This window comes from Nipponia nippon, unplaced genomic scaffold (genome assembly GCF_047370975.1).
Source record: "Nipponia nippon isolate SJK-2023a ecotype South Korea unplaced genomic scaffold, ASM4737097v1 scaffold_35, whole genome shotgun sequence".
NCBI classification, from domain to species: Eukaryota; Metazoa; Chordata; class Aves; order Pelecaniformes; family Threskiornithidae; genus Nipponia; species Nipponia nippon.
The window spans coordinates 2,598,216-2,620,387 of NW_028262353.1; the positions used below are offsets into that span (position 1 = coordinate 2,598,216).

General features: G+C 47.6%; 3 protein-coding genes across 3 annotated transcripts; all 3 read left to right on the top strand.

Moving 5' to 3' along the window:
- The first annotated feature begins 286 nt into the window (after nt 1–286).
- On the top strand, nt 287–4,758 carry LOC104019195 (keratin, type II cytoskeletal 6A). Its single transcript, XM_009472422.1, has 9 exons — nt 287–790; nt 1,822–2,036; nt 2,577–2,637; nt 2,836–2,931; nt 3,158–3,322; nt 3,538–3,663; nt 3,910–4,130; nt 4,424–4,455; nt 4,562–4,758. Exons 1-9 carry the CDS (start codon nt 287–289, stop codon nt 4,756–4,758), a joined length of 1,617 nt encoding a protein of 538 aa, XP_009470697.1.
- Nucleotides 4,759–8,710: 3,952 nt separating this feature from the next.
- On the top strand, nt 8,711–12,289 carry LOC104019196 (keratin, type II cytoskeletal 75-like). Its single transcript, XM_009472423.2, has 9 exons — nt 8,711–9,205; nt 9,618–9,832; nt 10,141–10,201; nt 10,322–10,417; nt 10,506–10,670; nt 10,927–11,052; nt 11,447–11,667; nt 11,938–11,972; nt 12,078–12,289. The coding sequence occupies exons 1-9, from the start codon at nt 8,711–8,713 to the stop codon at nt 12,287–12,289; spliced, it is 1,626 nt and encodes a 541-aa protein (XP_009470698.2).
- Nucleotides 12,290–14,199: 1,910 nt separating this feature from the next.
- On the top strand, nt 14,200–21,779 carry LOC104019214 (keratin, type II cytoskeletal 75). Its single transcript, XM_009472440.2, has 9 exons — nt 14,200–14,671; nt 15,090–15,298; nt 17,981–18,041; nt 18,703–18,798; nt 18,989–19,153; nt 19,531–19,656; nt 19,790–20,010; nt 20,283–20,317; nt 20,729–21,779. Exons 1-9 carry the CDS (start codon nt 14,306–14,308, stop codon nt 20,932–20,934), a joined length of 1,485 nt encoding a protein of 494 aa, XP_009470715.2. The 5' UTR covers nt 14,200–14,305; the 3' UTR covers nt 20,935–21,779.
- Nucleotides 21,780–22,172: the final 393 nt, after the last annotated feature.

The following is a 22,172-nucleotide window of genomic DNA, read 5'->3' on the forward strand; positions in this document are numbered from 1 at the left end:
AACAATACCACTGTTGCTCAGAACCTGGCTATATTATTTCAGAAGGGCGTGTGTGCGGAGTGAGTTTGCTCTCCAGAATGCTGTTGGACATGCCAAGCCTAATTAATCAGAAAGATGATCCACCTCATCAAACCCATCCCAGTCTCATACATGCATAAAAGGGCTCTCCTGAGCCTGTGGAGAGCACAGGTTCATCTTTCTCCTTTCCCTCCTACTCCTTGCTCCAGGCCAGCACCTTTGCTCCTTTATTCTTGCTGTAGCATCCATCCCAATCCAAAAGCCAGCAATGTCTCGCCAGTCCACCGTGAGGATTCAGAGGGGAAGAAGTGGCTTCAGCGCTGCTTCGGCCATCGTCCCAAACACCTGCCGCACCAGCTTCAGTTCACGCTCCGTCACCCGGGTCGGAAGCTGCAATGCTGGCAGCGGGTTTGCTAGGATTGGTGGTGGCTTTGGAAGCAAAAGCCTCTACAATGTTGGTGGATGCAAAAGGATCTCTGTGGCTGGAAGGGGTGGTAGCTTCTATGGATCTGCAGGTTATGGTGGTGGCGCTGGTAGCGTGTACGGTGGTGGCTTTGGCATGCCAGCTAACCTTGGCTATGGATATGGTGCATTTGGTGGTGGCATGGGTGGCCCTGGATTCCCAGCTGGGGGCATCCACGAAGTCTCCGTCAACCAGAGCCTTCTGAAGCCTCTCAACTTGGAGATTGACCCCAGCATCCAAAGGATCCGAAAGGAGGAGAAGGAACAAATCAAAACCCTCAACAACAAATTTGCCTCCTTCATTGACAAGGTGAGACATGAGCTTCCCTAAGTATCTTGTCCTGATTTTTTTGATGGGGACTCTTTTCTTAGCTGCTTTATGAGCACATAAGCTGATCAAGAAGGAACAGAAGTGAGGAATGAGACTGGAAGATGCCCAGTCCCCAGAAACTCCAGGGAACAGTACCTGCTACATAGTCGTTGCTATGAATTAATCATCCACTATTCGAGGTCCTCCTCATTTGCTGCTTGACATCTCATAGGCAGTGGAGAAAGAAAGCTCTAGAAGACAATCTCATCCTTCTGGAGATCTTGGGCTCTCTCCATTGAGCGTTATAGGAGCCTTGATAACAGTTTTTTAGATGGTTAAAGTGAGATGCAAGCAGCCCATCTAAAATGACCAAGAAAGGAATCGCATGAATTGGCACTAGGGAGAAGTAAGTTTCTCATTGCTTGAATTTCCTCAAAGGCATTTAAAGCTATCACTGCAACAGCACCAGCATGTTGGGACTGTTAGTTCAAACCAGCAAAATCTGATCCGACACTGCCTGTCCACTTCATTTCCTTGTTAACTGTATTAGATACACAAGAGCATCTGCTTGATTTCTGCTCTGGTTGAGCAGCTCCTCTTTGGTTTCAAGGAAAATGCTACATTATTTTGGAGCTTTTGTGGGCTGGGGGAGGTATACTGAAGGGAAGGAGAAATGGCACTTTACTATTGTTTTCTTAATAAGAGTGCGAACCCTGTTTTGCTCCTTATCTGATTTTGCATGCACTCTTCACAGAAAAATGCATGTGCCTTGTCTTGATTTAGCAAAGCAACGAAGGGGAAGCCTGGTGCAAGAAAATCAGTAGTCATTCCAGAGTTTGTTTGCAATACTGAGCAGGGTCCCTGGAGTCACAGAGCAAATTCCTTCTTCTACCAGATGAGAATTTGTCTATGAAAACCAGCTGGAAAGGGTACTTCACCACCTCAGCTAGTACTGAGATCCCACATTCGCAAGGAAAGCTCTCCATAATCTCTGCTCTTTCAAAACATCTTCAGGGTATTTCTGCTTGCAGGTCCGATTCCTGGAGCAACAAAATAAAGTGCTGGAAACCAAGTGGAGCCTGCTTCAGGAGCAGGGGATGAAAACAGTTAGGAACAACCTGGAGCCGCTTTTTGAGACTTACATCAACAACCTCAGGATGCAGCTGAACAGTTTGCTGAGTGACAAGGGAAGGCTGGAGGGAGAGCTTGTCAACACACAGTACCTGGTTGAGGATTTCAAGAAGAAGTAAGTCTATTGAGCTAGTGGTCTACTTACCTAGGTAGGTGCAGCCTTTCTCCTTTCAACATCCTTAAGCCAACTGGGGGATCCAGGAGAGTCCGGGACACGGGAATTCCTGACAGTGAAGGTTGTGACGTTTTCTCAAGATAAATGGTAACGGAGTAACAGATCCAAATACAGAAACATTTAGGGAATAATTTAGAATATAATCAAAGACTTATTAACTAAATTACCTACTAAAAAAAAAAATACACAGTAGGTCTGAGAGTTTCAGGACAGCACGCTTAATTTGTTTAAGACAGGCAGAAGGAGTATGACTAATGGCCAGAAATAGTAAAAAAATAATAGATTCTTTAAATTTTTTTTTATGTACTTGTTTTAACTAGTTTAGCCTAGGAACATGTTCATGGTCTTTTATTCAGATGCTCTGTAGCAGAAAAGAACACTGTATGCAAAATGCTCTTAAGGAAGTTCATTCCAGCAAACTAAAATCACCTCTGTCTGTTACTTGCCTAAACAAATGCTCCTTCTGCCTCCCTCCATTAGGTATGAAGATGAAATCAACAGGCGGACAGTTGCAGAGAACGAATTTGTGACACTCAAGAAGGTGAGAGCAAATTACAGAATACCATCAGATGACTGTTTGTAGAGCTCTAATCACCTCCTCATTCACAAATCCAGCCATTCATATTCCAAAAGCTTTTTTTACGGTTTCTTCCCTGGACTGTTATTGCAGAGAGAGACGCGTGTTCCTGACTTGCTAATACGAGTTTAAAACACTTTACCTAAACCTCTCGTCCTCCAGGATGTAGATGCTGCCTATATGAACAAGGTGGAACTACAAGCCAAGGTAGATGCGCTGACCGAAGAAATTAATTTCCTGAGAGCCCTCTACGAAGCAGTGAGTACAACCACCTCCCAAGACATTTCAGCTCTCAGTTAAGAGCTTCCCTCCCTCCTTTCCTCTGAAAGCCTGTAATTTCTTCCCCCAGGAGATGCTAAATCCTTTACTTCTTTAGAGTTATACCAACCGTCTTAGCTGTGCAGATAACAATCTGTAGCCTCTCCCAGGTCTGCATGCTCATCTGAAAGGATGAAAAGGCTCACCTTCCCCTGTGCACTTGCAGGAGCTGTCTCAGATGCAGACACAGATCTCCGACACCTCTGTCGTTCTCACCATGGACAACAACCGAAACCTGGACCTGGACAGCATCATCTCAGAGGTCAAAGCGCAGTACGAGGACATCGCCAACAGAAGCCGGGCTGAAGCAGAGTCCTGGTACCAAACCAAGGTGAAGAAACTGGGGGTTTCCGTGCTGTTATCTTCATGTCTTGTCTTGAACAGATAAAGACAGATTCTTCCAAGAAAACCTCAAATATTGCATCTTGCACAGCAGCACTCCAGCTGCTAGTCTGGGCTCGAGGAGGGACCCATGCTTTCAGGCACCTGGGTTACGCCAAAACCGATGGATTTTACCTTGGGTGATTGTTCCTCTCTCTGTGACAGTACGAAGAGCTGCAGGCTACAGCAGGCAGGCACGGGGACGACCTCCGTAACACCAAGCAGGAGATCTCCGAGCTCAACCGCCACGTCCAGCGGCTGCGGTCTGAAATCGACAGCGTGAAGAAACAGGTAAAAAGCAGCAAATCCCACACTTTTAACCAATTTACACCCTGACTTGCAAGGGAGAGGAAGGAAAACGTCAGAGGCAACCTAGGCAAGTTCTGCCCAGTTTGGTCCTTTCTCTCTCTAGAAGAGAGCTGTCACTACAAGTGGTTAAGCTGATGGTGCTGGAATAAGACCTTGTGATTTCAGGGTAGATAAAGAACAAGTCTAGGTCCTGTACGGGGAATTTGACTGGGGGTTTCTCTTCTGTAGTGCGCAAATCTGAAAGCAGCCATCGCGGACGCTGAGGAACGTGGGGAGCTGGCCCTCAAAGATGCCAAAGCCAAACTGGCCGAGCTGGAAGATGCTCTGCAACAGGCCAAGGCTGACCTGGCCCGGCAGCTCCGCGAGTACCAGGAGCTGATGAACGTCAAGCTGGCCCTGGACATCGAGATCGCGACCTACAGGAAGCTGCTGGAGGGAGAGGAGTGCAGGTGGGTGCGAAACACAACCCTTCTAGTCCTGACGTTGGAAGAGCAAAGCAATGCAAGCACTGGAGGTGCATTTCTGAAATGCTAAACAGGGCATTTGGATGCTGGGGTGGGGGGGAGACTGTCCTAGCTAATGGAAATAAAATTGCGGGAAGCATCCCCAAATCACGCCAAGTTTTTATTTTTCTCCCCAAAGGTCTCTAGGAAACGTACCCTATCGTCCCCCCCCGTCCCCACCCCCCCCATTATCAACAGACTTCTTATCTCTGACCTTGTCGTGTTCTGTCCCCTAACAGGCTGGCTGGGGATGGCGTCCCAGTGAATATCTGTAAGTCTCTAAAATACACGCAATTACCTTATTTAAGCATTATTGTGTCCCTGCACCAAGAAGCCAATGCCCAGAGAAACTGAGTTTTTCCTTCTCCTTCTTGCAGCCGTGACCAGAACAACTGTGGGAACGGGATACGGCGGAGGAAGCAGCCTCAGCATGGGAGGGGGAATCTGCAATATGGGGAACAGCTTCAGCTGTGCAAGCGGTCCCGGGGTTAGCAGCACCACCCTCGGAGGCGGCAGCAGCTCCAGCGTGAAGTTCGTCTCGACCTCCTCCACCAGAAGAAGTTACAGAAGCTAAAAGTTTCCTTTCCGATGCCTTCGCTCGCCAGAAAACACCTTAACACTGGTCCTTTACTAAAGCATAGTTGGGGTCAACAGAATGAGGGCCACCCAAACCCTATGTCTTGTCGCACAGGAGCCTCACTTTGGGAACTCTCTCTCAGCTGCGTTGTCTAGCACGCGTCGTGTAGGGCTCTGCTATTGAACGTGAGTCCAAGTGTTTTAAATTTGCAACTTGCTTGTTACAGCTCAGCATTTTTTGGCCGGATTTTGTATATAAAATGTGTCCCATGACTGTTTGTCTCTCTTCACTTTCTGGTGTTTGTCTAATAAAAATGCATATGTAATTTATTCTATTGTGTGGACCTTTTAATTAAAGACGTGGAACAGTAAATGCAAATGCAGATAACAAGCACTTTTCCTAGGGCCCTGCCCAGTTAAAGGCGCAGATTTTTGCTCCTCGTTCACATTTCTCGAATCTCTCCATGAGCAGCCAAAACACACAGGCAGAGCGTAGCACCAAAGGGAGCTTTGCCGTTGACTTCAATGTTCTCCCCACCGTGCAAGTAAAACACCTGGAAGCGAAATACAGGGCACGCCAAGGCAGGAGTCGGGCACAGGGGAAAAGGTCTAAGATTCATTTACTATGCAGCTTCCAGCCAATGCAACATCCAACAGCCTGGCTCCCAGGGGGTACAAAGGGCAGTGCCAAGTGTGTGATGTACCTGCATAAACTTCTAACAATAGGGAACTAATTACTAGGGGAGTCAGAGCAACCACCCGACTTGTTCAAGTATATCAGTCCATCTCAAAACCCCGTTGACTGTGAGCTGTCTCACCTAAGTGTAGGTGCCAGCAGTGCAAACGTCTGCCTGAGCAGGCTGAAAGCGCTCCCTTTCTGTTCAGAGCACTGGGCACACTGTTTTAGGCGTTTATCTTGGGTCTTGATGCTGACGTTCCCTCTCCTTTGACTATAAGCAGGTGGAGGATCTGCTCCATATGCATTCACGTGCTACAGTGAATTAGACGTCGCTTATCCAATAGCTATAAAAATTATCCAGGAACGGGGTACCTGTTGGAAAGTGAAAGTCTTCAAGATCCAAAGTTTCTTCACACTCCTAGAATACATTGGAGACAAGATCTTGTTTTGAGAAGGTGGAGAGAAACCAGAAGAGGTGTAGCAATTTTAGATGTGGTTCTGACTAATCGGGAGAAATTAATTGAGAAGTGAAAGCAGAGCATCATCTGGCTGAAACCTACAGAGTGATAGATCTCATTGCTGGAAGATCAGTTGAACAAATAGATGTGATTAGAAAAAAAGCCCCAACCCTCGCCCCAGGTATTTCAAGAAGTTCAAGTAATGGGTAGAGAAGCATTCTTAGGAAAGTACTCGAAGAGATGGGCAAATAGAGGGGAATTGGCGGTGCCTGAGCGATAGACTGTATTCGGGTTTTCCTTTGAGATGAGCAGTTTCCCATAATTTTCTAGGATGCTCTGAACTCTGCATGTTCCCCTCTCTATCCCTCAGGAAATCTCCTTCCCAAAAACCTGCAGGCTTGGTTATGGGTCTGCTGCAGCTCTCCCCTCCAGCTCCACCACCTCTCCCTGCTGAATACTCACAGCAGCTTCCTAGGAAGGAGCAATATCCTCGCTCTGAACGGCAGCCTGGGCAAGGTTAACGGTCCTCCTCACTGCTGCCCAAACACACTCTCTAACCAAAGAGGATATAATACAATACCCAACAGGCACATCAGACGGATGCCATCCATTGCATCAACACCTGGGTCATAACACAGAGATTACGGAGGCCTTCATCTAGCATGGGAAAGGCTGAGGCCAGAATATTCGTTCTCCCAGGGCACCCCTTTTTAAGCAAGATACAAAAAACCACCCTGGCAAAGGTTTGCATCTCTGGATACATGGCCAACGTACAGCTGTCCTTGCTGCACAGCAGGGCTCTGGTCACCCCGTACGTAACCTTCTGCATCCAGTCCTGCCGGACAAGTTAAACAGATGTAGCAGTGACCTGGGGCTTATATTTCAGTGGGAGAGGACAACCCTCGTTAATTCTAGCACAGCCCAGATTAAAACCTTAGTCATAATGAAATGAATGGTGCTGGCACTCAGGGGCTTGAATTTGCAATGCATGGAGGGAATTGATTGCTAATTGCTACCCATAAAGTTTTTACAGAGTTCTTTAGGACAGGCAGTCGGTAGCTTAGTCACAGAAGCTCCTCTCTTGTAAAAACTGCTGCTTGTTGTAACGCACAGTAGCTGAAACACTCCCAGAACAGTTATTTTAGCTTCGTTCCAGGGTGTGTAATGGAAACATTAGAAGAACAGAGAGGAAAATATAAAAAAAAAAAAAAAAGCATGGCTGAAAGGCAAAAAGAGATGACAGGCATCTGCAAATTACCCTCCTGGGACCGTCTGGTCAAACTCACTTTGCTCGGCCTCCACGTGTGAAATGGCAAGCACAAGCGCACACTTGAAAGATGGATCTGCGAACACCTCCTCCATACCCCGGTGTCTGCGCGGCCTTTTTAATGGCTGGGGAAAGCTACAACTTGCCAGGAACGCTCTGTAGGTGGGCTGCTACCTCCTCTGATGAGCAGATGTTCAGCTTGGGCATGGGCATCCACAAGAGAGACATACCTTAGCAAACACAAAGGGCTGCAGGGTCCGAGAGAAGCATGTCCATCCCCGGGCATCCAGACAAGACCCTGGGAGTGACTTTCAAGCATCTTGCCTGCTCTAGAAGTGCCCATGTGTACAGTGCTACCACACAGCATGCACAGGGCGAATCAAGACACCACGTGTCTTTCACCAGAGAAATGCGCTATTTGACTTTTCCTGGGTGGTATGCGGAGTAAGAGTAAAGGGAGTTGCCTGTGAACCATGTCGTAAGCCCACATCCCAAGCACTGAATTTCCTTGTGAGTAAGAGATATCAGAGGGGGAAGACAAGAGGCATGGGGAGGGCAGCCTGGGAACAGGCTTCACACTGTGTAGAGACAAGGTCACCCATGAGTCAGGAAACAGCCCAAAAATCTGTGAAGGTGAAGGCCCGAGAAATCGCCAACTCAGGTTTTGTGTCATCACAGACAACAGTAACTCCCTCCCAGGTCATATTCTGATATTTCATCATTTGTTGTCAGTCTGAATCAGGATGAAACGTAGACACTTTTCGCAGAAAGAAAAGGACTGAAAATACCATTCATGAAACTACCTTGCATGACTTTCCCACTCCCCCGTTGCTTTTTGATAGCTGATGGTCCAAGACTTCCACTAATGCCCTATCACCATCCTAGCTTTCCCCCCCATCACCTCTTTCTCCCTTCTGTATCAGTTCTGGTTTAAACGACTCTTGTTTGGGCATGAGACCAAGAGTCCAGAATTTCCGACAAGTCGGGGCCTGAGGTGCCGATGCCCTGCCGGGCTTTACTCAAAACCACAGCAGCAGGAAAACACGGACCCGCAATAACAGATTTCTCAGACCTTGGACCACTGGACCATGAAATAATGCACCTTTACGCAACAGAAGGATTGATTCATCCATGAAGTAGAGATGAGTGAGCGCTTGCCCAACATGGGGAACCATCTACTGCAGAGGTGAAAGGAGGGAGTGGGAAAGGCATGGCTGCAAACAAGAGTTGAGCAGGCAGTATTTAGTGTTTTCTCAGATATTTCGACAGCCAGATCATGACTGTCACAAAAAAATGCAACTCCTGCACTTTGTGAGTTCTTCATAGGTGCTTGTGCTCATGGTGAACTCACTGTCTGCTTTGCTGCTGGGTGTGCCGAGCCCAGTTAATCAGTAGGATGATCAACATGCCAGACCCATCCCCAGCTAGGAAGGGTATAAAAGGGCCAGTCCCAGCCTGGGGGAGCACAACTTCACCTTCCTGCCTTCATCCACTTCCTCGCTGCTTTATTCTTTCTACCGCTCTTACCCTGCTCACATCAGCTGCCATGTCTCGCCAGTGCGCTGCAAGGACCCAGAGCAAAACTGGTTTCAGTGCTGCTTCTGCCTTCATCCCGAATGCCAGCAGTACGAGCTTCTGCTTACGTTCCGCATCCCAAGGTGGAAGCTGCAGTACCGCCGCTGGGTATGGAAGATTTGCTGGAGGTTTTGGAAGCAGGAGCCTCTACAGTCTTGGTGGATGCAAGAGGATCTCCGTAGCTGGAAGAGGTGGTGGCTTCTATGGACCTGCAGGTTTTGGTGCTGGCACTGGGATATCCTGTGCTTTTGGTGGTGCAGTTGGTGGTGCCTTCGGGTTTGGCGGTGGCATGGGTGGCCCTGGATTCCCTGCTGTCCCAGCTGGGGGCATCCATGAAGTCTCAGTCAACCAGAGCCTTCTGAAACCTCTCAACCTGGAGATTGACCCCAACATCCAGAGTATCCGTAAGGATGAGAAGGATCAGATTCAAACCCTCAACAACAAATTTGCCTCCTTCATTGACAAGGTGAGACATAAGATTTCTTGGTTATGCTGTGTTGATTCTTCAATGGGGAAGCACAAACAAGGCCAAGTTATACCTTTAGCAGCAATTTTGCTGCTCTTGTACTGCCATTTCTAACATCAGCAGCCTGGGAATAAAACCTGAGGGGTTCCAGCTTTGAGACCATTCATCCCTCGCATTAATGCTGAGATGAGACCAGCCAACAGGGGGAAAATGGTGATAGAGGATGTAAGGAAGCAGAGTTTGCAAAGAGAGTGGGAACGTTAACATCAGATGTGCAATGCCTGCTTGCTTGTATAAATCGTCAGCTGTCCCAAGGGCTGAGAGCTCCCACCTTTCAGCAAGCGAACCTTGCCTCTGTAAGGAAAGCCATCCTAAAATCACTGTCTCTGAAACATCTCCTTTCTCTATCCAGGTCCGATTCCTTGAACAACAAAACAAGGTTCTGGAGACCAAGTGGGCCCTTCTGCAAGAACAGGGGAACAAAACAGTCAGAAACAACATTGAGCCCCTCTTTGAGACCTACATCAACAACCTCAGGAGACAGCTGAACGGCTTGCTGACAGACAAGGAGAACCTGGGAGCAGAGCTCAACAAGGTGCAAAGCCTTGCTGAGGACTTCAAGAACAAGTAAGTCTAGCCATTTGTGGTCTGCCTGGGTAGGCTGCAACAGATGTCAGCTCTCTGTTGCATCTGTGCAATCAACCAAGGAAAGGAGGCCTTTTTGCTGATATCATCTTCTGAGTAAGGCCCAGGTTAAGTTTAATATAAGAAATATTCAGCCTCACTTCCCCCTGGTTGACAGTCACAGGCAGAAAATTATAAGGCTAAGAGACCAAGGTACAAAACTGTACGTACAAAAAAATAAGAGGCTGGTCCTGAAAATATGAAATAACTTTTGTACAAGCCTAGACCAACCCTCCATTTCCATCCCACAGATATGAAGAGGAGATCAACAAGCACACAGCTGTCGAGAATGAATTTGTGATCCTGAAGAAGGTGAGTGCACACACGTTGTGCCTCCCAGCCCTGCACGAGCACGGCAAGAAACACATTCTCCAGCTTTTCCCCTGCTTCTCCGAAAACCACTTCATTTTCATGATGTGTTTCCTCTTCTAGGAGGTGGACGCTGCCTACATGAACAAGACAGAGCTGCAAGCCAGGCTGGACTCCCTTATGGAGGAGATAGATTTCCTCAGAGCCCTCTATGAAGCCGTAAGCACCAGCATTTACATCCTTCTCCCAGTTTCCAACATTCGTGTCTCACGCCTGTGACTCACCGAAATACCCGCTGCTTTTGCAGGAACTGTCTCAGATGCAGACACAGATCTCCGACACCTCTGTCATCCTGACCATGGACAACAACCGCAGCCTGGACATGGACAGCATCATTGCAGAGGTCAAAGCGCAGTATGAGGACATTGCCAACCGGAGCCGGGCAGAGGCTGAGTCTTGGTACCAGTCCAGGGTGAGTGCCTTGGAAGGCTTCTGCAATGGGAAAACCACGCTCCCTCCCCAGAATCACCACAGGGAGGGGGGACCCACTGTGATTTTTATAACACTGGATGTCTTCAGATTTAATAATCCTATAAAGTTTGGAAGTGCTAATTTGGGATTGAGAACATACACGTACTTCTGAGTGCAAACACCCATATACCCCCATTCTGCTTGGCTCTAAACCCAAGATATTTTACCTTGACTCATTGTTCCTCTCTCTGTGACAGTACGAAGAGCTGCAGGCTACAGCAGGCAGGCACGGGGACGACCTCCGTAACACCAAGCAGGAGATCTCCGAGCTCAACCGCCACGTCCAGCGGCTGCGGTCTGAAATCGACAGCGTGAAGAAACAGGTAAAGGGCAGCGTAAATGCATGAGACTTAACTCTTGCTGTGGTCTAACCTCTTGGTTGTCCAGCCAACTCCAGGGAACAAAAATATCTGCATCTCAGTGAGTTCTGCTGGATCAGGAATGAATATGACAGCATTTATCTCAGTGCAGTAACATCACTCAGAGTAACTTAATGTGATATTAGTAAACCTAATGAGATGCTAAGAGGTGTGGAGTTAGCTTAAATCCAGGTTGTGACCTGGCTCAGAACCTGGATCAATTCAACGGTCATTAAGATCACACTTACAGGTGTTAACCCAAAGTCTTCTGCATCTAGACCAGGCATCATGACCTCCGGGTAAAAAGAACCGGTCTATACTCTAGATAAGGAAGGCAACCACCAGTTTTCCTCCACAGTGCGCCAGTTTGCAGACAGCCATTGCGGATGCCGAGCAGCGCGGGGAGATGGCCGTCAAGGACGCCAGGGCAAAACTGGCCGAGCTGGAGGCAGCCCTGCAGAAGGCCAAGACAGACCTGGCCCGGCAGCTTCGTGAGTACCAGGAGCTGATGAACGTCAAGCTGGCCCTGGACATCGAGATCGCGACCTACAGGAAGCTGCTGGAGGGAGAGGAGTGCAGGTGGGTGCAGTTTTATATCCCAGTTTCCAGAGGTGCAATGGAGCCGCAGACCTTTGTCAGGTTTAGATTTCCCACATTCAGAAGACCTGAAACCTGTTTAAAGGCAAGTAATTGCCCATGAAGCTGAGCTGTTTGGGAAGATGGTAGCCTTTCGCACAAACTTTCCAACTTCCACCAAAACTATTCCAAAGAAACTCTCCTGCCTTTTCAACGAGCTCCTGTTCATGGGTTCCCCTTGGATTCTTACTGGCTCGTTTTGCTCCCTAACAGGCTCTCTGGAGAAGGTGCCGGCGCAGTGAATATCTGTAAGTAACTTTTAAAGATAGTTTGGCAGCTTTCACATTTGTCTCCCTGCCACTCAGAGCCCACTACTTGTGGATGCCTCTAACGAGGGTGTTTTCCTCTTGCAGCTGTGACCAGAACCGCTGTAGGAACGGGATATGGAGGTGGAAACTGTCTCGTTTTCGGAGGCAGCAGTGGTGTTGGAGGTGGGGTCTGTGCTGGAGGAATGGGCTTCAGCTCTGGAAGCGGACAAGGCACAGCCGGGTCATGTGTGGTCGGTGGAAGCAGTTCCAGCATGAAGTGCGTCTCCACCACCTCTTCAACCAAGAGATGCTATTAACGTCAGACATCAGCACTGTTAGCTAGCGTGTGCCAAGTTTCCTTTCGTATTGTGTGTAATCCTTACCCTGTTACTCACAAAAGATTTGGAAGTCAAAGCTGACTGTCCTTATTTATATAAAACATGCCATGCTCCTGTTTGTTCTTTGACTCTCTGAAATCCTCATTTCCCAGTGTTTGTCTAATAAAAGGCACGTGGAATTAATTCTGTCGCATCCTCCTTTTAATTCCAATTACTTTATAGGACCTTGGGGAAAAGAATGGTTGACAAGGCAGAGTAGAGCCGACGGTAAACAAAAGTCATACACCCAAGAGGTGAGACCTTGCCTTCCTCTGCACTCACTGCAACTCCAGGGACACTTCTTATATCCACCAGGAATAGAGCAGTCGGATATTCCACTCCCATTTGTGTGAGCAAAGTTTTTTAATATCTTCCACAGGATGGGAAAATAGCTACTCTTCCTAGTAGGCACTAGAGAAAACATCCTTCTACCTTAATTTCTACATTACGGCATCTCAGCATTTTCATGCCACCTTGATTGCGCCCAAACCCCTGTAATCTTTCAAGGTTTTATGTGATGAGTCACGTAGGGATATAAATCTAGTTTTTCCCAAGAAAGCAATTACTTCAGCTCATGCTGTTCTGTACATGCACTAGCTGCAGGGCCTAATAAAATGCCGTCACTGCCATTACCATAATTAGAAATGGAAAAGCCCATTAAAGCCCCAAACTCACCCTCTTTGGGAAGAATAATGTCCCCAGACATAGGCTGTGAGATAGTTAAAGACCCTGAGGGTAAGGAAGATTTAGTTCCCCTTCTCTGACCTCCTGAACAGCAGTAACGAGAGACAAACTACAAAAACACCAAAGAAAAAAAAATATGCTGAGATTATCGCAGCAGATCGTGCTGGTTCAGTCTCTGACACAACCCTGCCGAGTGACTAAAGCAGTAGAGGTAAACGTGACGCACATTAAGTGCATGCTGACTCCTCGCCTAAAGAGAAAGCGATATAATAACCCCCAGCTTTTCATTAATCCTCTAGATCGAAGCACAATAACACACTACTGGAAAGGAAACGGCTTGTCCTCTTCAACACCTGCCCATCTTTCTCTGGCATCTCTGGACCATATTTCCACCGACACCAGCAGAACTGGCATTTGGTTCGTTATTTAAACACTGTCCAGCATCAAACAGCCATCTGACGACCTGGACTTTTACAAGTCAGGCTGTTTTCTCTCAGGGGGACCATGTACTTTTAGCTACCTCATCATTCAGCATTTCGGCTAAGCAAAGCATCCAGGCTCCCTTTGTAGCCAACAGAAAGGCACAGGTGCCTCCCAAATTATCATCTTTACCAGAAATACCTCTGTGCAGATGAAGTGTTGCCTGCAAAGATGAGGAGTGCAGACCAAGACATCTAACTTCTTGCCTAGATCAGGACAGGCTGCTCCAACCCCAAGACAGCTGGCACTCGGGGAGAAAAGTCACTTTTTTCTTTAGCAAAGCACGTCAAACCGGCATTTTCAACATCTCTAGATTCCCTCTTGTGGCAACTTCAATCCCATCAGCTTTAAACTAAATGGGCACTGACACCATTAACCAAATTAAAAGCAAGCCCAAAGGGAACTTCTGGACAGAAATATTTTTTTTTTCCCCCACCAGTATTCCCCACTCTGAAAAACACAGGTTAGAAAATTTGGTTAGTTTTATGAGCCTAAAGGTTGACAGCCCATTGCATTAGCGAGTCTGGTGATTAACGGGTTGGGAAAGGTGGCCATGCGCCAGCATACCAAACCGATTACCTCAGTCAACTAAGCGGTCCTCTGCGGACAAGCCCAGCTCTCCAAAAGGATAAAAGGCAAGGGGACTCCTGATCCAAACTCCCAAAGATTTCTACTCACCTGCCATCTCACCTCATTGTCCTCCACTCTCGCCACTGGTGAACGATTGCACAGAAGTCAGTCGGCATTAGGTCAGGAGGACTCACTAGGAGTTTCAGTACTGCTTCTGCCACTATGCCTGTTAACCGAAGGAGCTTCAGCTCTGTGTCCATGTCCCGCAGCAGCGGTGGAGGCGTGGGACGGATCAGCAGTGGTTTTGGCAGCAGGAGCCTTCGCAGTCTAGGGGCAAGCAAGATTTCCATGAGCGGAGGGTATCGTTCTGCTAGTGCTAGACCAGCATACAGTTACGTGTCAGGTCACGGCGGGTTGGCGTGTAGAGCTGGTGGACCTGGGTTTGGAGGTATTCAAGATGTCATGGTCAACAAACACCTCTTGGTACCTCTTAACTTGGAGATTGACCCCAACATGCACAGAGTACGGCAGGAGGAGAAGGACCAGATCAAATCCCTCAACAACAAATTTGCCTCCTTCATCGACAAGGTAAGACACGTTCCACTTCATCCAGCCTGGCATGTTTGCCATTGCCTGTAGAGTAGGATCAGGATTGCTCACAACATTATAAATTTACTTCTAAATCCTTAATGCAGAGTTAAGGATTTTGTTCAGCTTGTTACCTCCATATCCCGACTGTCTATACAGCTCATTTTGTCAGAGCTCTATAGACGGTCTGGATACGGTGCAAATTATTTTTCCAGGTTTCTTTGCAGTTGAATATTGCTCCTGGTTTCCAAGTCTTCCTACCAATGATCTTTTGATGACATGCCCACCTAAAGCCCACTTTCAATTACATAAAACAAAACCAAAAACCCCCTCACATTAAAGCCCCCATCTCATGAAAAGTGAGGCAAGTTTTGAGTTGATGATCCCAAATGATTTAAATTGTTCTGATGGGTTTCAGGTGAGGTTCCTGGAGCAACAAAATAAAGTACTGGAGACCAAATGGAGCCTCTTGAAAGACCAAAAAATTGTGAAGAATAACCTTGAACCTATGTTTGACGTGTACATCAGCAACATGAGGAGACAGCTCGAGGCTCTAGGAGGGGATAGGCTGCGGCTCAGCTCAGAGCTGAAGGCTATGCAGGATGCTGTTGAAGACTTCAAGATCAGGTAAGCAACGCACACACAGAAAGAAACCTGTCCAGTTTTTCTTCACTCTATCTTCTTCCTGGATGAGTTAAAAGACCCAAGGCAAACCCAAAACTGTGAGACCTCAGAAAGGACTAAGGTGACTCGGTTCCCCTCGCTTTAGCTGCTGTATAAACGTCAGCAGCAGCAGCACACTACCTCTTGCAAGACATATGCAATTTTTTTGCAGGGACAGGTGAACTTTTTAAATGTTGCAAAACGCTCAGATGGTCAGACATCCACAGGAGTTCAGGAGCAGCTTCTCAAAAGCTTAGTCTGTCCAGAGCTTAAGCTTTCCAAATGGTTTCAGCTCCTGTGCAGTCATTTTAATACAGACCAGGATGAAACCCGAATCTTAACAAGACTATTGAGCACTATGAACACTCACATTTCTTACTGATGCGTGTTCCTTTCCAGGAGAGAAAAACTGTCTAAAAAGAAAGATTAATTTTAAGTGTGTGCTTAGGTGTTTTTCTTTTTTTTTCTTTTTTCTTTTTTTTTTTAATTATTATAATGTCCTTTAACATCAATGTATCGGATAGTCTTAGCACTTCTGAAAGTCAGGAGTTAGCTTCCAGCCCATGGAAAGTCACTGAAATCTTGGGCAAGGGTTTCAGCTCAGCTCATTAACTCTTTAGGCTGTTAGGAGGAGGTGTTCCCTCTCTCATCCACTCCTTGCACTTTGGAAAAACATCTACCAAGCGTTGGTGTCTGCTACCATGCCCACGGGGGATACACTGCTTAATGGATGTGAATAAGTAAGGAGCTTAAATTGTCAATCTGGAACCAGAAAAACGAGAGATGAGAGCTAGGTGCAGGCTGCAATTCAAAACAAGGACACGCGCATTCTGCCAAAACCCTTCTGCTCTCCCTTTCTTGGGAGATCATGGGTCTGACACTTTCTGCCACCCTTACCAACAGTGCCGCTAGCCCAAAAGTAGCATCAGAACAGAAACAACTGCCTTGGGGAAGAGAAATCATCATCCATGGTCTATTTTGAGACGTCTTTCTTATGGTTCTCTGTGCCTTCAGAAAAGAAACATTTAACAGAGAAAAAAAATATCTCCTGTGTCAGTTTGGCCACGTAAGACCTCAGGGTCTGCTACAAATCAGGCATCCGGATTTCCTTAATTCATTTTAGGATGGGACAGATGACATTCCGGAGATAAATATCTTTCTCCATTAGCTACAGAAGAAACCCCAAAGAACAGAGCTTAGCCAAAATAGCCAAGTTCCAGGTAGCTGACTGGAGATGAATCCCAGCTGTAAGCACAATACTGCTACTGATTAACTGGGGCAGAGAGTGTCCTCCTCCTGTTCTCGTCACAGGCGCACGGTGAAAGCAATTGTAAATTTTGAAAAGCAATGTCTGACGTTAGCAGAGTCTGGAGCAGCAAAGCAGCAAGAGAGATTGCTCAGCTGAGAAAAGACCCTTGGCTGCTCCATGACTTCAGACAAGAAATCCTTTGACAACCAAAGGCCACGTCATAGAAGAGGTTCAGACTTTAATACTCTGCCTGCACCTGACAAAGTGGCAAATATTCCTTCTGGCTCCAGCTCAGGGAATCTTTGGGCAAAGCTCAATTACGTCATACACATCGCTGGGCAGGGACCATCATCTTCCATTGTGGCAACGATGCCTGCGCCTACCAAAAGGAAGTCACTGCTTCTGTCCCCATTTCCTAGGAATTTGTTCTTCTTACCTTTATTTTAAACTTTGTGGATCCCAAAGTATTCCTCCTAATGCTTTGCTCTTCTGAGTCAAATACTAATCCATAGGGCAATTAGAAATTAGACATATGCCAAATTAGTTTTCCTCTTCTATGTGGCTAAGAGCTTAGAGACGCACAAAGCTATGTACAGGCCAGGACTTCGCTTAATGGAAATTATTTTAAGGGTTGGGTATTCCTGATGTGAAGAAATCGTCCCCCATGAAAGGGTCATGAAAGGCTAACATTTTATTAGCTGCACGGACTCCCTCCTTTGAACTCCTGTCTTTCATCTCCCCCGTTTAATCATTTCATTTGAGCTGGGCATCAGTCCATGGCTATTGCTGGTTTTTATCCTTTCCCAAGAGTGGGACTGCACGCTGCTGCTGATCCAGACCTTGGCTCTCCTTGCCCAGGCCATCCTCCTCCCTCCTCCCCGGCCATCCCCAGCCCTCCCAAAGCCACCGCGGGAGCTGGCATCAGAGATCCCGGCTCTTCTGACTAACCCAGGTGTGGCGGCAATGAGCTCAGCTACGGCTCCACCCAGCCCTCCCGGCCTGAGAAAATTTAGAGAGTACAAGGCTCCCATTCACAGCGAAAACTTCTGGGAGGATAAAACGTGCCTTTAATGAAGGCCTGCAGCTTTTCTAGATGGCCTCCTCCCACCACCTAGCCCAAGGGTGCTGTCTTTCTATCATAATCGGTGAGATATATATACCTAATAATGCTACACATAACATATGCACTGACATAGCAAGGACAAGGTAGCTATTTTTGTTGTTTCCTCCAAAGATCTACGCATCGGTGGTAAATGCCCCTGGGAACAGACTCTTTAGTCTCTCCACAAGCACCCTGCAATGAATGCGTGGAGGAGGGATTTCCATACACCCGGGGTGGACGAGGTGGGTTGCAGTATGGAGGCTGTAAAGGGCTGCTCATCTCCCCTTCCCAACAGGTACGAAGAGGAGATCAACAAGCGCACGACTGCAGAGAATGACTTTGTTTTGCTCAAGAAGGTGAGGCACCAACAACAAAGAAGGGACACACTTTTTAAAGGCAAAACGCATTTGAATGCAAATAACCCTTTTTATCCGACAGTGCCAAGCTGGGCAAAGCACTTAGCAAACATGTAGTCATCCCTCCTTGAAGCAGAAACACCCAATTGTGCCAGTGTGTCAGTCCTCAGCAATAGCTTATTCTTGTTTCAGGCCCCTCATCCAAAATTCAGGTGAGTCCTGGTACCCCAGGTACCAGATCAGATCTGGGTCATCCGTACCTTGTAGTCACTCCACCAGATGCTCTGCCACTTCTGCAGCCTCTCTGTATCCAATCCCACCTTCCACAGACCCCCTGGTCCCACCTGCAGGAGACGCAGTAAGAAACTTCCACTTTTTCAAACATTGTCCAAAGTATCTGTCTGTGCACTGGCAAGAAAAGGGAAATTCAGTAGCTTCTGACATGTCAAAAATTGCTTAGATCTATGGACGTCATCCCTCCCTCCCCCCCAAAAAAGGTGGAGGGAAGAAACCAGTTCACTCTTGGCTCTGTTTAAAGGCACAGAGGTCAAGAAAGTCTTCAGTTCTGGTTTGTCTCTAGAGGTTCGTCTTAAATGACAACTGGTCTTTGCACAAGGACGCAGATAGGTTTGGTTCACTACCTCTGTTGTCGTGGTTCCAGGATGCAGATGCCGCCTACTTGAACAAGGTGGACCTGGGGACCAAGGTGGATGCACTGACAGATGAGATTAACTTCCTGCGAGCCTTCTACGAAGCAGTAAGAATATCCCGAATTTCCCAGTTCTGCTATTTCCCCATTCTCCTGGTACCGACAGGATCAAACCAGCCCGAGAGAGCTGTTCGGAGCTGCAGTTCCTCCCCATTCCTACCCCCCTACCACACATCCTCTCGGGACAAGCACAACAGTGAAACATTTGGGACTGAGAATGGATTTGTTTGGCTTAAAGGAGCTGTCTCAGATGCAGTCACAGATCTCCGACACCTCCGTGGTCCTATCCATGGACAACAGCCGAAACCTGGACCTGAACAGCATCATTGCAGAGGTCAAAGCGCAGTACGAGGACATCGCCAACCGGAGCCGGGCAGAGGCCGAGTCCTGGTACCAGAGCAAGGTGAGGATGTGAAAATTAACAAGGTGAGCTAGGAAAATTTTTGTTTAGCATTTCCCAAAGGCTATTTTATACTGGGGAGTGCAAGCAGAGAGGACAGGGGAGTAGGGTGTAAAATCAAATCGATTTGGATAGGATTTCCTTTAGTTTCTTGGACATGTGAAAATGCCATTTTGACAACGAGAGATAGAGGAGCATAAGGAGATAGAGGGAGGAAGGAAATATGCTAAAGCTCATGAGGAAGAGCTTGGATTGAGTACAGAAAGCGACAGAAGACCTGGTCAAGAGAGGATCAGAGCAGGGTCAATCTCTACCGGTGAGTTCAAGCTCCTGCCCAGATCTGACTGTGCCCTGGTGTCTCCTCTCCCGGCCCATCTCAGTACGAGGAGCTGCAGTTCACGGCTGGCCAGCACGGGGACGACCTCCACAACACCAAGATGGAGATCTCAGAGATGAACCGTGTGATCCAGCGGCTCTACTCAGAAATTGATAGTGTAAAGAAACAGGTACGGTGCGCGGGACCCCTCCAAACATGCGGCACCTCCATCTCCACTCCCTTGCTGTACCCTTGCAAGGATGCCTGGAAATCAGGGTCCAAACCCCCTGAGAGGTCACCAGACCTATTTCCACTTCTTGCAGTGTGCCAGTTTGCAAACGGCCATCGCAGATGCTGAGCAGCGTGGGGAGCTGGCCCTCAAAGATGCCACGGCAAAACTGTCTGGCCTGGAAGATGCTCTGCAGAAAGCCAAGGCCGACCTGGCCCGGCAGCTCCGTGAGTACCAGGAGCTGATGAACGTCAAGCTGGCCCTGGACATCGAGATTGCGACCTACAGGAAGCTGCTGGAGGGCGAGGAGAGCAGGTGGGTGGCTCCCCCTGCAAACCAAATAATGTCCAAACCCATAGATGTTTTCACATTTGCCTTGCAACAGAGGGAAGGGCCACAAAAACTTGCAGGGAAAGCACACGCCTATCCTACGCAGATACAGGTGTTATTTGAATTCCTGTTGGACCCTCATCATCAGACCGTAACACCCCAGACCATTCTGTTATCCAATGTCCCTGGTGCCAAACTGATGCTTGAAATTGTCCTAAATAACAAGCCCTTCCTTCTCTGTCCTCTCTTTCTTCCAGGCTGGCTGGAGAAGGCGTCGGTGCAGTGAATATTTGTAAGTATTCTGGCTCTTCAACAACAGATTGAGTATTCATTGAATTATTCCTTAAATGTACCGGGATAAGACAATGAGCTATGTAGCTAGTAGTTACCAGCCCCAAAATGGAGTATACTTAGGGTTCTGCAGTGGTTTGCGGGACTGGGGAGGCCAAAAAGCCTGATACATCTTTTCTCTGACCAGCTCTGAACTTGAAAGGTTTTGTACATTGAGACTGTCCCTAGGAGACTGAGAAATCTAAGGCCAGCTCTGCTACAGGATAGGAAGAAAAACCAGAGAATAAGATGCGTGAAATACAGGCAGTGGTAGCCTGTCCAAGAAAAACCATGAATGTGTGAAACTAAAGGTTGAAATTCCTTTGTACTAGTCCAAACAAACTAACCCTCTGCCCATGGTTTCCCATCACAGCTGTGGTCTCATCTGGGAGCAGCTACGGAGGTGGGAACACGTTGGGGCTGGGGTCAGGCTTCAGTAACAGGCTCAGCATGGGGGCAAGCGGTGCCGGCTTCAGCAGCGGGAGCTGCCTGGCTGGAGGATTCAGCTCCGGCACGGGAAGCAGCTCAAGCATGAGGTTTGTATCAAAAAGCACCACCAAGAAGAGCTATTGGAGCTAAGTCGTGGCGGCACTCAGCTATCCGGAGCAGAAGAGGTTGAGCACCACCTCCTGCTGCCAGCACAAAGCCTATTAGCACCATCCAAAGAGCCACGCTTAGCACTTTCCCATTAGGGGAAAACATATTCCCAGTGCTACTTATTGGCTTGGGAGAGATGCCTCTCCAAGTCCAATAAATTCCTCTGCATAAAGCCTCACCCAGTGCTGCTTGTCAATGAGTAATCAGCCTTCCCATTAATGGGTGCCATCGTTAGAGCTCAGCTTGCAGCTTCCCAGGGCTCCCTTTTGCTCCAGTGCCCTGGTGCAAATCCAGAGCAGATGCAGGACTTGGATTTATACCAGCATACATGAAAGCAGAACGCGCCCCTTCGCCCGCTTAGGACAGAAAGCAGGAGGTGCATTGAGACCACAGTCTCTTGTGCTTCCCCCGATCATCAACCCTGCTCCCCACTGCTGGGCTTGCTCTCCCCAAAGGCTCGAAGAATTGAAAACGAAGCGTCTTTTAATATAGAGGCAGTTGCTCACTTTCCCAATTCCTCTTGCATTGCTGTTGTTTCACCCCAGGGCTCTCTAGCTCTGCCTACATCCAAAAATGCAGTCTTCATTTTCCATAGGTGAAAGGAGTTGGCTCTCTATAACGTCTAATTCCTCACCCACCCAGTACGTATAATTTAAGCCAAAAGACCACGTAACCTATAAGTTGCTAGACCTTGTCCCAGCAGCAAACCATTCTCCTTTCCCCCAGCCAGAGTGAGCTTAAAGTAGAGACAGGGGTTAAAAATATAGGAAAAACAAAAAGAAAGAAGAGCAGGCTTTGGTAACATAAATTTTACATAATCTGGAAAAACATCTCTGTTTTAGTGCCTTTGTTCTTAGCTTGTTTTGTTTTTTTTTCCCTTCTCTTTTTATGGAAGGGGGAGGGAGGCAAAGAGGAGGGTTGGAGAATTATGTGCCAAAATGTGACTAGTGTGTTTCCTCTCATCTTCTGCTCCTGTTGAACTGTATGAGTTTTATGAAATTTCTTCAATAAATGCAATCAAACTTATCAGGAGCAATGTGGGTTTTCTGCGCCATTACAAAATTCATCTAAAAATGTAATTTTAGACTAAGGTTTAGAAGATTTGCCATAGGCACTCGCTGTCACTCAGAGCCTTCCCATATCCTCCTCCTCCCCATCTCAGTCCCGGAAAGGAGCGCAAACATTAAGTGCGTTGGAGACAGGGGTCACAGAACAGCAAT

What these genes read in the sequence shown, in the direction of transcription:
- LOC104019195 (XM_009472422.1), top strand. Translation starts at nt 287, where the DNA reads ATGTCTCGCCAGTCCACCGTGAGGATTCAGAGGGGAAGAAGTGGCTTC. An exon ending in TTGCCTCCTTCATTGACAAG is followed by an intron (nt 791 to 1,821) that starts GTGAGACATGAG and finishes TTCTGCTTGCAG; the next exon opens with GTCCGATTCCTGGAGCAACA. An exon ending in AATTTGTGACACTCAAGAAG is followed by an intron (nt 2,638 to 2,835) that starts GTGAGAGCAAAT and finishes CTCGTCCTCCAG; the next exon opens with GATGTAGATGCTGCCTATAT.
- LOC104019196 (XM_009472423.2), top strand. Translation starts at nt 8,711, where the DNA reads ATGTCTCGCCAGTGCGCTGCAAGGACCCAGAGCAAAACTGGTTTCAGT. An exon ending in TTGCCTCCTTCATTGACAAG is followed by an intron (nt 9,206 to 9,617) that starts GTGAGACATAAG and finishes TTCTCTATCCAG; the next exon opens with GTCCGATTCCTTGAACAACA. An exon ending in CTGGAGGGAGAGGAGTGCAG is followed by an intron (nt 11,668 to 11,937) that starts GTGGGTGCAGTT and finishes GCTCCCTAACAG; the next exon opens with GCTCTCTGGAGAAGGTGCCG.
- LOC104019214 (XM_009472440.2), top strand. Translation starts at nt 14,306, where the DNA reads ATGCCTGTTAACCGAAGGAGCTTCAGCTCTGTGTCCATGTCCCGCAGC. An exon ending in TTGATAGTGTAAAGAAACAG is followed by an intron (nt 19,657 to 19,789) that starts GTACGGTGCGCG and finishes CACTTCTTGCAG; the next exon opens with TGTGCCAGTTTGCAAACGGC. An exon ending in CTGGAGGGCGAGGAGAGCAG is followed by an intron (nt 20,011 to 20,282) that starts GTGGGTGGCTCC and finishes TCTTTCTTCCAG; the next exon opens with GCTGGCTGGAGAAGGCGTCG.